The following is a 12549-nucleotide window of genomic DNA, read 5'->3' on the forward strand; positions in this document are numbered from 1 at the left end:
AGACGTAAATACAAGGCTTGTTGATTGCATACGATAATGCAAATTATGTAGGTCTTGCATAATTATTTTACGTTTATTATCTTTCGGTAATGTGTCCCATAAGAACGAGAGGTGAATATAATATTATTTCATCCTATTGGTCGCTGTTCGCGACAGTATTTTATTCGAATAAAAATATATAATGATCTATTCTCGAGGTTTATTCGATCAGTTACAGGTTTCATTCGTTCGATGTAAACAACGCACGCAAAGTTGTTTATCTTTTATTCATTACTCGAAATTTATATCTAGATAAGAATTTTGCCCCCTCTACACCAGAAACGTGCATCGATAGGTAACTCTAGCATTATAATATTCTATGGAGCAAACCTAACCTATACCGCTGTAAACAGGGGCGTGCATACCCGTTTTCCCTAGATCGATGCCCTAGTACCATTTGTGACGAGGAACGTTGCACGATTGGTACCCCTGCGCTCTAACCTAAAACAAGACACGTGCTCACGAGAAGTTCCAAATCGTTCGAAGACAGTGGTGCTAATTAACTCGAAAATAAGTCTACGCGAATCATGTGAACACCGAAGCGACTAGTCATTTCCGCGGAACGATAAAAGACGCTAAAATGTCGCGAATCGCCGACTCGAGAGAGGTGATAATAACCAGCGACAGCACGGGCGAGCACTGGAGTGCCGCCGTGTGGGATTTACGAACCGGTTCCTCGTTATCGGCCTACAAAAACGCCGGTGCCTTGGCAAACCGTACTCTACAGCTTCTGAGCGACACGTACATAATCGGCGCGGATGCAACGAAGCCTCGAATACACGTGTGGCCTCTGAACAGTCCGAGCCCCGCGCCTAACCTAAGACTAACGACACCCGGAAAAGTAACGGCCCTCGCGTCCACGCCGAGCGGCTCTTACATTGTCGCGGCGATTTCCGAGAAGCTATTCGTCTGGCAGTCGTGCAACGGTCGACTGCTGGGGAATCTGTCGCAGCATTATCAAACTGTGAACTGTCTGTCGTTCAGCAAAGACGGCTCGATATTCGCCAGCGGCGCCGAGGACGGTTTGATATTCGTCTGGTCCCTGTTTCGCGTATTGAACGACGAGAGAATCACGCCTCTGCACGGTTTCTCCCACCATTCTCTGCCGGTGAAAGATCTACAGTTCGGGCACGCCGGCGCGCTTGGGAGGTTATGTTCCGTGTCGCTCGATCGTACGTGCAACGTTTACGAGCCGAGGAGCGGGTTGCTGTTGCTCACCCTCGTGTTCGACGTGCCCCTCACCGCCGTTTCCATGAACGCGCGCGAAACCGACCTGTTCGTCGGCTGTACCGACGGCAGCATCTATCGATTCAACCTCCACGAGCCGCCGCGCGGCACGGAGCATCACGTGCAAGTTAAAAAGAACAGCTCGGACGGCATGGTCTACCAGGGTCATAAATCGACCATCGTGACGTTATCGATATCGATCGATTGTCGTTATCTGCTATCGGGCTCGACCGCCGGCGAGGTCCACGTTTGGGACATCGCCAGCCGACAGGTTCTTCGGACGATCGATCACAAGGGACCAATCACGGCGGCGTTCTTCGCGAAATACTACGAGAACTTCCGGGTCACCGAGCTTAAGTCGCGCTTGCAACTATCGAACCTGCAACGGATATCGGACGATACCGACGGGAACCAAAGCCCCGTCGAGGCGATTTCGCGGGAACGAAATCCCGCGGACGTTTTGAACTTCGATTTGTACGCCGGGAACGAGGGGGCGGAGGGATCAGAGGGACCGTGTTCGCGTAAGCTGCTCGAGATGAGGGAGGAGATCGAGAGACTGAAGAAAATCAACGCCGCCATTTACCAATACAGCGTGAAACGTATTCTGGGCACGACGAACCAGCGGTGAAAGGGAAACTGGGATCGTTGATTGTACTGCGTATCGATAAATTTATCGTTAGGTTGTTTCGACGCGTTTTTTTCTATGAAAACTTACTTCAATAAAGAGTACCTGTTTGTCACTTGCGATGTGGATTTCTTAAACTGCCTCCGATGTCTCGAAAGGGATAAAAATGTATTAAATTACCGTTTTTTTTTGTTTTTTTACAGAGTTTCGACTTAAGGGGGTATTTCCACTTGGGGACGAATTAGAACTAGGAAATAAATATTTTGTTTAAAACACTTGTAAACTTGTTTAAAAAATGTATAACAATTTTGTATTCGTGTATGCATATTCGTAATAAGTTTGGTAACTTCCGAACCGGAAGTGGAGGAGATGAAGCCTGGAAAGGCACTACTTTAAGATAAGTCCTCTTGAGAAATACGTAATATATTGTTTAATTAATTTAGTCATACCCAGTAATGTGTTTTGCAATGAATGTGGTGAGTGATTTGCCATTTACATACTACGTCCTTCAACGCGTTATTAAATAAATATTGGATCATGGAATTAACTAGTTCGTAATTTTGATAATTTAGTCGTAAGAAAATCACGTACATATTTTATTTTTTATTAATAAATTATATTACCACGTTACCCATGGTTGTTTATTAAAAATCAAAAACAAAGTCGTTCTAAAAAAATTATTTTCGGTTGCAGGGGTCAATTCTCTTTAATTTACTTCAATTGTTTTATAATTTTGTTGTCAGTATAATTTTAAATGCTTTCTTACTACACTACAAATATCTCTTCTTTTACCATTGAAATTTGTTTTATATCTAAGCAGACAAGAATAAACCTCAAAGAAGAATACTTTTTCCACAGTGTTAACAGTAGGTCGTAAGTTTTTCACGTTGAGTCGTGTATTTCGTTTACGACGTACCCCGGCACGTTCATCTAAATGAAAGATGTTAAATTTATTTTCGTCTACGAAAATGACATCATTCCGCCTCTCTTTTTCTTTCGAAATAAAATCCCACGCAAAGTTTAGTTATCCAAATGAAACACAGAATCATGACTTTTCTATCGATTATGCAGACAAAGCCAAATTAAATTAGACTGTGTACGAAGCTGAAATTATCTTATAATTTGAAACTATCTAGATTGATATACACATAATTTGAATTTTATTTGACTTGTAGAATAATTGAAACCATGCTCGCTCAATTTTTATAGCGATCGATAATAATCTTGTTGGAAGATTCTACATTTTCCGAAGATGAAGCTTTCGTGTCTCCCAGTACGCGGCTAATATTGTAAAGCTCACCGTGATTTCGGTCGACACCGAAGAAAAATGGGATTAATTATTCGCGCAGCATTAGTCACGATCATAATATCCCACGTTGCGTAATTTCACGTTACCGGATCATGGGATTTCGTCGTATTTTTCACCATCGCCTTGCAGCCTCATAAACAGCCACTCGTATTTTATCCCCCCCGGACGTAATTGCGTTACAAAAATAAAATCCAGATACGGTAATTTTAAGAGCGACCTACCACTTCACTTGATCGAGCATTTTTCTGGTTAAAACGCGAACGCCGCGGCTGAAATTGTTTCGACCGCGATAACCCAGAGGAAGCACACGTGTAAAATTTAAAAGTTAAAAAGAATAAGGGAGTAAAAAAACAGACAATGAACAGAATGGAATTGAATGGTGGAAACCTGGATATCTTGCAAGAAATTATAAAAATGCAAATTTACACAAGAACGGACAATCGTCCGCGGAGAGAATTTACATTTGCGGAACAGCGAAGCCAAATAAACGCGAAGAGAAACATTGTTTCGCTCCAAAAAGAAAAAGAATTTTGTTGGGAAAAAAAGGAAAGATTTTAAAGGAAGCTTGCTGCCCATTGCCTTTGTCATAAATTTGTTTCATCATGTGCTGACAAGCTCCCGATTATGGGGATACCTTGGCAACTTCAACGAAACTTTTCATTGTGCCTAACACAATGATCTGCGAGTTCTCCACGTATTTTCAAGAACGTCGGAGAAAAAAGACATGGAGTTTAAATAGGCGCAGTGACTGCGCGAGGGGAAGCCCGGGGAACTAAGCAACCCCGTCCCTATCTCGTTCGTTAGACAAGAATGAAGCGTTTCAATTTTCAAGCGCATCGCTCCGACAGCAGTCGCTTCCCTTTGAATACCATATTTGCGAATCCTCGTAATCGGGAAGAAAATGTTCCCTGGTAAACAACATTAATGAAGTCTATACGATGCAGGGACGAAGGGAAGTCAATATTACTTAATTCGAATAATACCTTGGAGACATTGTCGTTTCAAACCCACTGTATTTTAACTTTTCGATTAACCTTGTTGATCTTCGGAAAGGAGATTTCAATTCATACTGTTAAATTACTACCAAATATGTGCTCAAGTGGTAGAAGTTGTTACCACAAATAAAAGGTTTCTGACGAAGCTCTATTCTAATTTGCAGTACTGTTCCTTTTTTTAATTACAGAATTGCTGACTAGTTAAGTCGGCAGATTGTGTTAGGTTTACGCTTTGAGACGATTCTGTTGCAAGTATCCCTAACGCCGAATGGTGCAAGAAGCGAGGCACTACGTTTTCTGTGTAACTATCGTTTTTCAAATTTGATATAAGAGAGGCAAATCTAATTTGCATTTTTCTAAAAATACAAATTACGTGACACGACCGTGTCTATTAGCTAAAATAAACACAAATTGTCCAAACTGTTCTTCATTCGAATCAGACCTTTGAATGCTGCCCTTTGTCCGCCATTTGCCCTGGCGTTCACCAAACTAAACACGCGCCACAAGTCCGCTTAATTAAAACGTAACACGGAATGATAGATCTTAAGCGTTAAATATGCCGCGTATCAACGCAGTGTCCTCGGCTCCTTTGTATTTAAATGAGACGCAGCCTTAGCGCGCGAATGAATGCAAATGAGGCGTTCACGAAAGTGTTCTCGTATGACGGAATTAAATTAGGCCTAAGGCGGCCGCCCAAGATAGAAAGGTTTGCATGGAAATTGTCTTGCTGAAGGGAATTGATGCCACGGATGACCTCGCTGAATCTTTCGTTTTTTTTCCTCCCCTCTGAGAACACCGCTACATATCGATCGTTCGTTTTCGATATATTTATTATTCGAGGCTTGAAATATCCGCGGACGTCGGTAGAGGCGATACCGAATCAGGGAAGTATTGTTTTGTACTGATCTGCCACGAAGAGGGTATCCAAGTCCAGTCGATACACCTTTGATATTCTATAAAGCTATCCGACCGTATCAGTTACGCTCAGAATGTATATGGTATCTATTTTCATGCAAACCAGTCGGTATCCAGAAGATCTGGCGAATTATGTGTACTGTTTAGACGTCTGGACGGTAGTGACTGAAAGAATTGAGATCTACGAAATCATACGAGACATTCACTGTTGTCCATATCTCACTGAAATATGCTTCCAAGGCATATCTTTGATTAAAGATCCATTTTTAATAGCTCTCTCCATATTTTGTTAGTAAAAATAGCAGACTAGTTCTGTGATTGTTATCGTAGGATCAGCATCTGACTAATCTCCTAACGATTTCACGACACGGATACGTCAATAGCGGTTTCCGTTTCGTACGTTTCTCGTGTTCGATTTGGCGGCGAAACGTATTCAGGCCGGGAGATATTGAACAAGTGCGACTGGTCTCCCTAGAAAAATGTGCAATATGGTGTCGCGGAGATTAAAGAATATATCCGTACATCCTGCGTTGCACGATCACGGATACATCACGACCGGTCGCGTAATGCGGCATAATCTGTACCGTTCTGATCACATCACGCATTTATAAATCGGTGTTCGATCCTGTGTGCATGAGCATGGCCGCACAACACGCGCGACTGTGGATTTGGATTATGACGAATCATTACAATTACCCGATTTCAGATGTAACGTACACGGGTTTAGGTAGATCGAAACCAAACTCACGCGTTTCACGACGTTGTACAGAAAATACGATAGTGTCTTAACAAAAAAATGCGACTGGGTTCGTCAGACTCGGTCTGCGTGGTTGGAGCCAAATGAATTGGTCGTTCAAGGTCACTAACGGGCTCCCCCCTCCACTAACCGTCGTTTATTCGAGAAAATCTGCAAGTGTTATAATAATTGTGGGTCTAATTCTACCACTCGGTATCTCGTGTTTCAGCGAAAATTTTCAAAGATGATCTTACTAATATTATGACAATAGAATGAACGATAGTATGGTGGGGGAAGCCCTTCGATAGCCTTGAGCGGCCAATTCATTTTGCCTCAACTTCGCGGTAGATCTTAAGGATTGACTGTAGATTGCGTAGCCTGGACAAAGCTCGGATTTGATAGTAGCTTATCGAAAATATTTTCCTTTATGAAGTGTCAGTGAAACGGGCCATCAATTCCCGCGAATTATTCGGGAGTAATTATTCGGGAGCAGTTTACCGAGTATCGTAAAACCGTTTTATTGCGCAAGGCGCTAACGAAGGATGAACTTTTTTGTTTACGGGCGCAGCCTGTAAAATAATTGTATCGGTGAAAGTTCAACAGTTTGGAAACAGCTAGACATACCGACGGTAATGCATCGTTTCGACTTTTACGGGCTTTCCGAGAAACTTACTGGATATTAAGAATTGCGTTTGTTATTTGAAATGAGTTATTTGATTTCGCGTGGATGGTCTGTTTAGGTAACAACAGCGCCGTTACTTGCAAAACGGTTTCTCGCGCTTCGTTAGAGTAGAGTAATTATTGTTGCTCGAACGATTTCTTCGTTTCGTTTCATTAACTATAACGAGTTGAGAATATCGAATAATATTAAGAGGTAAAAATTCTTATTATTTAAAATTGATTCCATACCTCTATTTTATGGAATCATTATCGGTGAGAAATACTGGATATTAGTATAATGGATACTCTGACCATTAAGCTGACTGGAATATCCACAATTTGTATTCGAATCGATTTCGCGTTAATTACTCGGCGCATGTTTTAAAAAAATAAATTTCAAATCACTGTCCGTGCGATTGGTAAAATTGTTCGCACTCGATAACGTTACAGGGCATAAAGAGGATTTTTTATCGATTAATATTTTAAAAATTGAAACCACTCGTGACCGAAATTTTACAGCAATTTCAATACAGTTTCGAGCATGGCAAATTGAGTAAGAATAATTTCACTCTGGATTAAATCGATTCAAGTATCGAGGCGTCGGAATTTCGACGTTCGTTTTTAAACTGTGTGTTTTTTCGTGAAAAATTCGGTTCCGTTGGACAATATATATCGACCCAGAAATCAATTCGACCCTAACTTGTAATTTATATCGGGGCCGATACTCATTCCCGCGGTTCCGTGTCATTGCATTAAATCCAGAGGAACCAAAGCGGTTTCTGTTAATTCCAAAATACGATTTATAGAGAATGTCCAACAATTTCGGTAAACATTAATTGGTGTTCTGGTTATTTGCACGAACTTGCATGGCCCTTTTATTATACAAGGCGTGGCGGTAAATATCATTATCCAAATAGTCTCGATCAATTATTAATCATACTACAAAATGTTTGGGACAGTGTATGTCCTGCCTCGAACTACGTATTTACTCGTGAAAATGATATCCGTACAAAATTCAAGGATTTCTAGCGATACAATCTTAGTACGAAAATATTTTTTTTATAGAACAATGTTCGTTTTCAACGTGTTTTGACCTGTATTAAAATCCCCCTTCGGGGAACTCGTTGCGAGGGAATTTTACATTTTCACTAACATTTTATCACTGTTGTGTATACGCGCTACTTTCCGTAAAAAAACCATAACATATATGCTGAGAAGACTTCTTTGCATCTCTAATAGTTTTGATGGTAGCGGCAGAGGGTTGGAATATTGGAGGGTAGTTGACCCCTAAAACTTGAACTACCGTAACTAAAAAAAAAGTACGTGTCCCTTATTTTTAGCTCCTTTAGAAACGTGCAAAGTTTCACGAAGACATTTTGGTTAACGTCCTTACACGAGAAATGTTAGTTTAAGCTTTTAGAGTCACGTTGCACCAAACCAGGGAATTAAGAGTCGTTGACGATAAGACCATTTCTTTGCGTCCATGTTGACAGTGTCATTGTACTAACTTTGCCTGTGATAATCTAGAGTTAACGGTTTTGCCAAAGGTAATTTGCACATAAGCCAATTGAAGATTTTAAAATCGCTTTGTAAGACACGTTTCACATCCAACGAATAAGATTACCTTAAGCTCTTCGTCTGTAGCAGCATGTTCTACTTTTTACCGTTCATCCGCGTTCTCTGAAACACCAGGGGTTAGCGTCGCCCCTCAAACTTGACTCACCCCGGCTGAAACAGAAAATACGTACACCTTATTTTTAGCTGTTCCGCAAACCTTTTAAGTTTTATGAAGACTCTTCTTTAACGACCTTACACGAAAAATGTTTCACCCGTAACAATGGAGGCCGCGACAAGATTCTCGGCCAAAAGAATTTTTTGTTTATACTCGGACCACGTTGCTCCGTATACTCCTTAAGAAACGAGACTACTCGGGGCACATCTCGTGCCCAACAGATTATAATTTTACACAATTTTGTATATTTCGTAGTCGGTTTCTTAACAGCCTCAGACGCCATTGAAGACGTCTCCATGCTCAACAGCCGGGGTCAACAGTTTACTCAAGAAGAAGTACTGTTTTTTGTATAACTTGCCCAAGTGTTTAAAATCATTGTTTGCTCGGTTGAGAGACTCAAAGATCACTGGAGACTTCAAGAAAAGTCCAACAACTGGGAACAATAGTTCTCTCAACACCTTTTTTACCCTTAGTCTGTCCAAGTTCTCAGGAAGTGTTCATCATTCAACATGCCTCGAGTGAAATAGCTAGGATCTTACCCAAGGTTTGATTGATATTGTCGCACAAGTTAGATTTATGAGTTACCAAGCAACGATCGTTGATAGAATTTTTCCCCCCCAATTTTGCACAAAAATTCAGGTTGTTTCTAGGATTGAAATACCGAAAGGTCAACATTTTCCATCGAATATCGATGTTGCTGTGCGTAATTGGATCGAGAGTGAACCAGAGTGTTTGTTCGTGAAGTAGTCGAACAAAATGGATGCAGCATTTTGAAAAATATATTCCGCTAAATGGCGATCGCGTAGAAAAATAAATACGCGATTTCGAAGTATAATAAATTCGAGATTCATTAATTCTCTCAATCGTACTTTCTACCAGCCGTCTGCCGCCTCCGATAAACTTCACTTACCGCAGCTTAAATGGAAAATAAGTATCCCCTGTTTTTAGTTGCTCGTTTTGATTGCATAAAGAATGTTTTAATACGAAGACGCTCACCGGAAAGTCCGAAAGTTCGATCATCGGTGGGCGAGTGTTGAATAAACGAATGAGAATGACACTGGAGGGCGTGTGAGGGTAGAGTGTGAGATGGGGAATGTGAAACGAGAGGGTTGAACCACCCGGGGGCTCGGGGGTGGCGAGGACCCGTGACTGGTCTCGGCGCAAGGTATAAAATCAGACGTTGGATACCTGGAGGTATTCAGTGCCGGTTAGATCCCGCGCTTCGCAGCATCGCTTCATCGAATTTCGATCACTGAGACCGACTGCCGCCATTGCAATGACAAATCACCTATTTGTATTCCTGGTCGTTCTAATATTTTCCACTTCTCTCAACCGTAAGTGTGTACTCTACGATCGATCCGCTTTCCCGGTCGATCCGGCTGCAGAGACTTCCATATTTTTCTCCATTTCGCGGTTCGTTACACCGGAGAACATTCGACGCTATCCATTTTCGACCATTTTTCTGTTTCACGGCACCCCGTCCCCTCTTTTCGTCCGCCAAACCTTTTCCTTCGAAAAGAATAATACATACGTGGTTTCCAAGCGAACGATGTACGGGCCATTTTCTTTTTTGGTTCTAGAAATTTGATGTCAGGTATTTCGAGTCATTTTACCTGATAAAAATTAATTCTTCGTTCCAAACTCGCTGGTTTGATTATAAATTTTTAGCGAGCATAGATCTCGTACCTTCATCTTTCGATATTTTAGGGGGAGAAAAGTTAAAGGCGAACAATAGACGCGCGTCCGGTTTGGTGCCATATCCCAGGATCGGTAGACACTCTGACATGGCAGGATTCACGCGACTAGATCGCGCCTCAGGCCTGGTGAATTTTCCTAGAGTCGGCCGCTCCGAGATGCCGGTTTCTAGTATCAATTTCAACCGTTACCGTGACATGGAACCTGACACGGAGTTTCAATTTTATAACGAGCACGACACGGGCCTAGACCATGCCGAGGACCAGGACTTCGAAGGTGAAGTTTCTTGCTTGCTCGTGCCCCCAAAGCTCGTAGAAATATCATTTAAAAGTGCTGTTCGTCTGGATTAGGAGTTAATAATATTTGTATCAGGATACGCCGGAAGATCGATGAACGTAAAGAACAAGAATCTGAGGGATGCAGCGTGGCTGATCCCCGATCGTCTACGTATGAAGGAATACCGCTCAGCGCAGAAGATCGACGATGCCAGATCGCTGTTCCCCAACACTCAAGGTACGAAGGATCGTTCGCGTGCTTTTGATTATGATTTTGCAAACGATCGAAATTTTTCTACGCTTGGAACTGAGTTTGTAGTCCCTCGATTATTGCATAAAAGCTTCGTTCGTTGTATGTTCGCTCTACTTTTTAGTGGACTGTTTACTTCGATCATTGTACTGCCTCGTTTCTTGCATCAATCTGCGTTAGGGATACTTGCAAAAAATCGTCTCTTTGTTTGTGTTCCTTGAGCTCTTATAGTTAGCTGTTTAGTAACGAATGACTCGTTTAAGATGAAGCAGTTCTGAGAATCAAGTGCAACCCCAACTTGTCCCTGTTCGATTGCAAGAAAAGAGCCAAGTACTGTATAGTGTTCTGCTAACGTGTATCGTTCCTTTGTCGAAAGCTCGATTGTTCGATACAACTGGTTTAGTTTTGACAAGGCTAGCATCTTTTTGGTCGCAGAACTGCGCTCGTCACCAAGTGCTTTTAGCGACGCCGAAACCGTGTGAAAATCTATCCCACTGATACGTGATCAGCGAGCAAAAATGTATCGCGACTGTTCTGTTGACGCGGCTCACCGGATCCAAATGCCAATTTAATTTTTCGCCCCTTGCCGCTCGTATTTCGCCCCTCACCGCGATACGTTACATTTCAACAATCGCATTTACGCTGAATAAAACGCGTTATCGTGCAGGGTGTTCCAAAATTCATCGATCAAATGACGTAATGGATAATCTGAGTGTTGCGTGTCGATTCTCTTCGATTAATAATTTACCCAAGGAAAACAACTATTTATTAATGATTCTATAAGGACACGGAATCACTGATTTTGTTAACCAGTCATCCATATTGACTCAAGGCTCAATTAGAAGCAACAGTTTCAATCAAGAAGCATTCTGCATTCGCTAAAGGAACCTGGAGATCTTTATTTCCGATCTTCTCTTCTTACCAGTGTCGGGTGCCATTAAAAATGCCTTTTTCTTAACAATTGGGGTCAACCGTTTAGCCAAGAAGAAGAATTCGTAATGTATGGCTTGTTCGAGTGCCAAGAATTACTTTGTACCTTTTCGATAGACCTAGAGTTTATCACAGATATGTCTTCCTCAATGTTAGAATCAAGAATTGTTGCCAGAAAGAGTAATCTTTTATGCACAATTTCCTCGAGCGTCTAAATGTTTCATCCAAGTTCCCTCGGCGAATCTTCCATCGGAGACTATCATTTTAACAGATCCAGGGATCATCGAAGACGTCTTAGACCTAACAATTACGAGTTTACTGTATCCTTTCGTCAGACTTGGACGTCGCGACAATTGGATTCGATAGTTTAGCCAAGAAGATTCTTTATCCGTTGACCGTCCAAGTGCCTGGAGTCGATCTATAGTTCCCTAACAGTCCTGGATGGCATAGTCTACGCTTCGGTGGAACCAATAGCTGTACTAATATCTTTGCAACTAACCGATCGTCGCTTGCAGGCTCACGTAACGGTCAAACATCGCTTAACGATTACACCCCGAGACTGGGACGCGAGATCAGCGCCGAACGAGGTATCTGCAAATGATCTTCTGTGCCAACACGGGCCTCGACACGACGGAACTCACACGGGGAACGCAACGTGGTGTACAACGCGATCTACAAGGCTTTCTGTCGTCGACCTATCTCTGCCTTTAATTCCCGCCGGCGGTACACATCGTTAACTAAACTTTGTACAAGAAATTATAGCCCGCGATAGATTCTATGTACACGAAACAACAACGGACACGAGTATCCGTATTTATTTCGATTATTGCAAACTTACCAGGAACGCGAACCTACGTAGCTCGTTCAACAGAGTTTTCGCTGACTTAAGAAAGGATGTAATAAAAGGCCGTGAAATTACGTTTGTTTTTCAACGCCCGCCCTCCCCCCTCCCTCTCGTCGACGAACGCACCTATCCAGTTTCTCTTCCGACGATTTTTCCTTGAATTTCCACCTCGCTGCGAACACACTTAGCAATTGATATCGACCCTCGAAATTCTCGTCGAACGTTTTCCTCGAATTGGAATACGGACGACGATCGTTGAGATATGTACACGGGAGAAGCCCCCTATAGATATCGCACACTTCGAAATTCGTTTTTAG

General features: G+C 42.2%; 2 protein-coding genes across 2 annotated transcripts; both read left to right on the forward strand.

The window, feature by feature from the left end:
- Window positions 1–448: 448 nt before the first annotated feature.
- On the forward strand, window positions 449–2521 carry LOC143343286 (WD repeat-containing protein 18). The gene has a single exon (XM_076768039.1). The coding sequence runs from the start codon at window positions 620–622 to the stop codon at window positions 1892–1894; it is 1275 nt and encodes a 424-aa protein (XP_076624154.1). The 5' UTR covers window positions 449–619; the 3' UTR covers window positions 1895–2521.
- Window positions 2522–9451: 6930 nt separating this feature from the next.
- On the forward strand, window positions 9452–12238 carry LOC143343645 (CAPA peptides). The gene is made up of 4 exons (XM_076768741.1): window positions 9452–9572; window positions 9946–10209; window positions 10306–10446; window positions 11904–12238. The coding sequence occupies exons 1-4, from the start codon at window positions 9515–9517 to the stop codon at window positions 11987–11989; spliced, it is 549 nt and encodes a 182-aa protein (XP_076624856.1). The 5' UTR covers window positions 9452–9514; the 3' UTR covers window positions 11990–12238.
- The last annotated feature ends 311 nt before the right edge of the window (window positions 12239–12549 follow it).

The sequence above is a fragment of the Colletes latitarsis genome, chromosome 7, assembly GCF_051014445.1.
Source record: "Colletes latitarsis isolate SP2378_abdomen chromosome 7, iyColLati1, whole genome shotgun sequence".
NCBI lineage: Eukaryota > Metazoa > Arthropoda > Insecta > Hymenoptera > Colletidae > Colletes > Colletes latitarsis.

What these genes read in the sequence shown, in the direction of transcription:
- LOC143343645 (XM_076768741.1), top strand. Translation starts at nt 9,515, where the DNA reads ATGACAAATCACCTATTTGTATTCCTGGTCGTTCTAATATTTTCCACT. An exon ending in ATTTTCCACTTCTCTCAACC is followed by an intron (nt 9,573 to 9,945) that starts GTAAGTGTGTAC and finishes TCGATATTTTAG; the next exon opens with GGGGAGAAAAGTTAAAGGCG. An exon ending in GCTGTTCCCCAACACTCAAG is followed by an intron (nt 10,447 to 11,903) that starts GTACGAAGGATC and finishes CGTCGCTTGCAG; the next exon opens with GCTCACGTAACGGTCAAACA.
- LOC143343286 (XM_076768039.1), top strand. Translation starts at nt 620, where the DNA reads ATGTCGCGAATCGCCGACTCGAGAGAGGTGATAATAACCAGCGACAGC.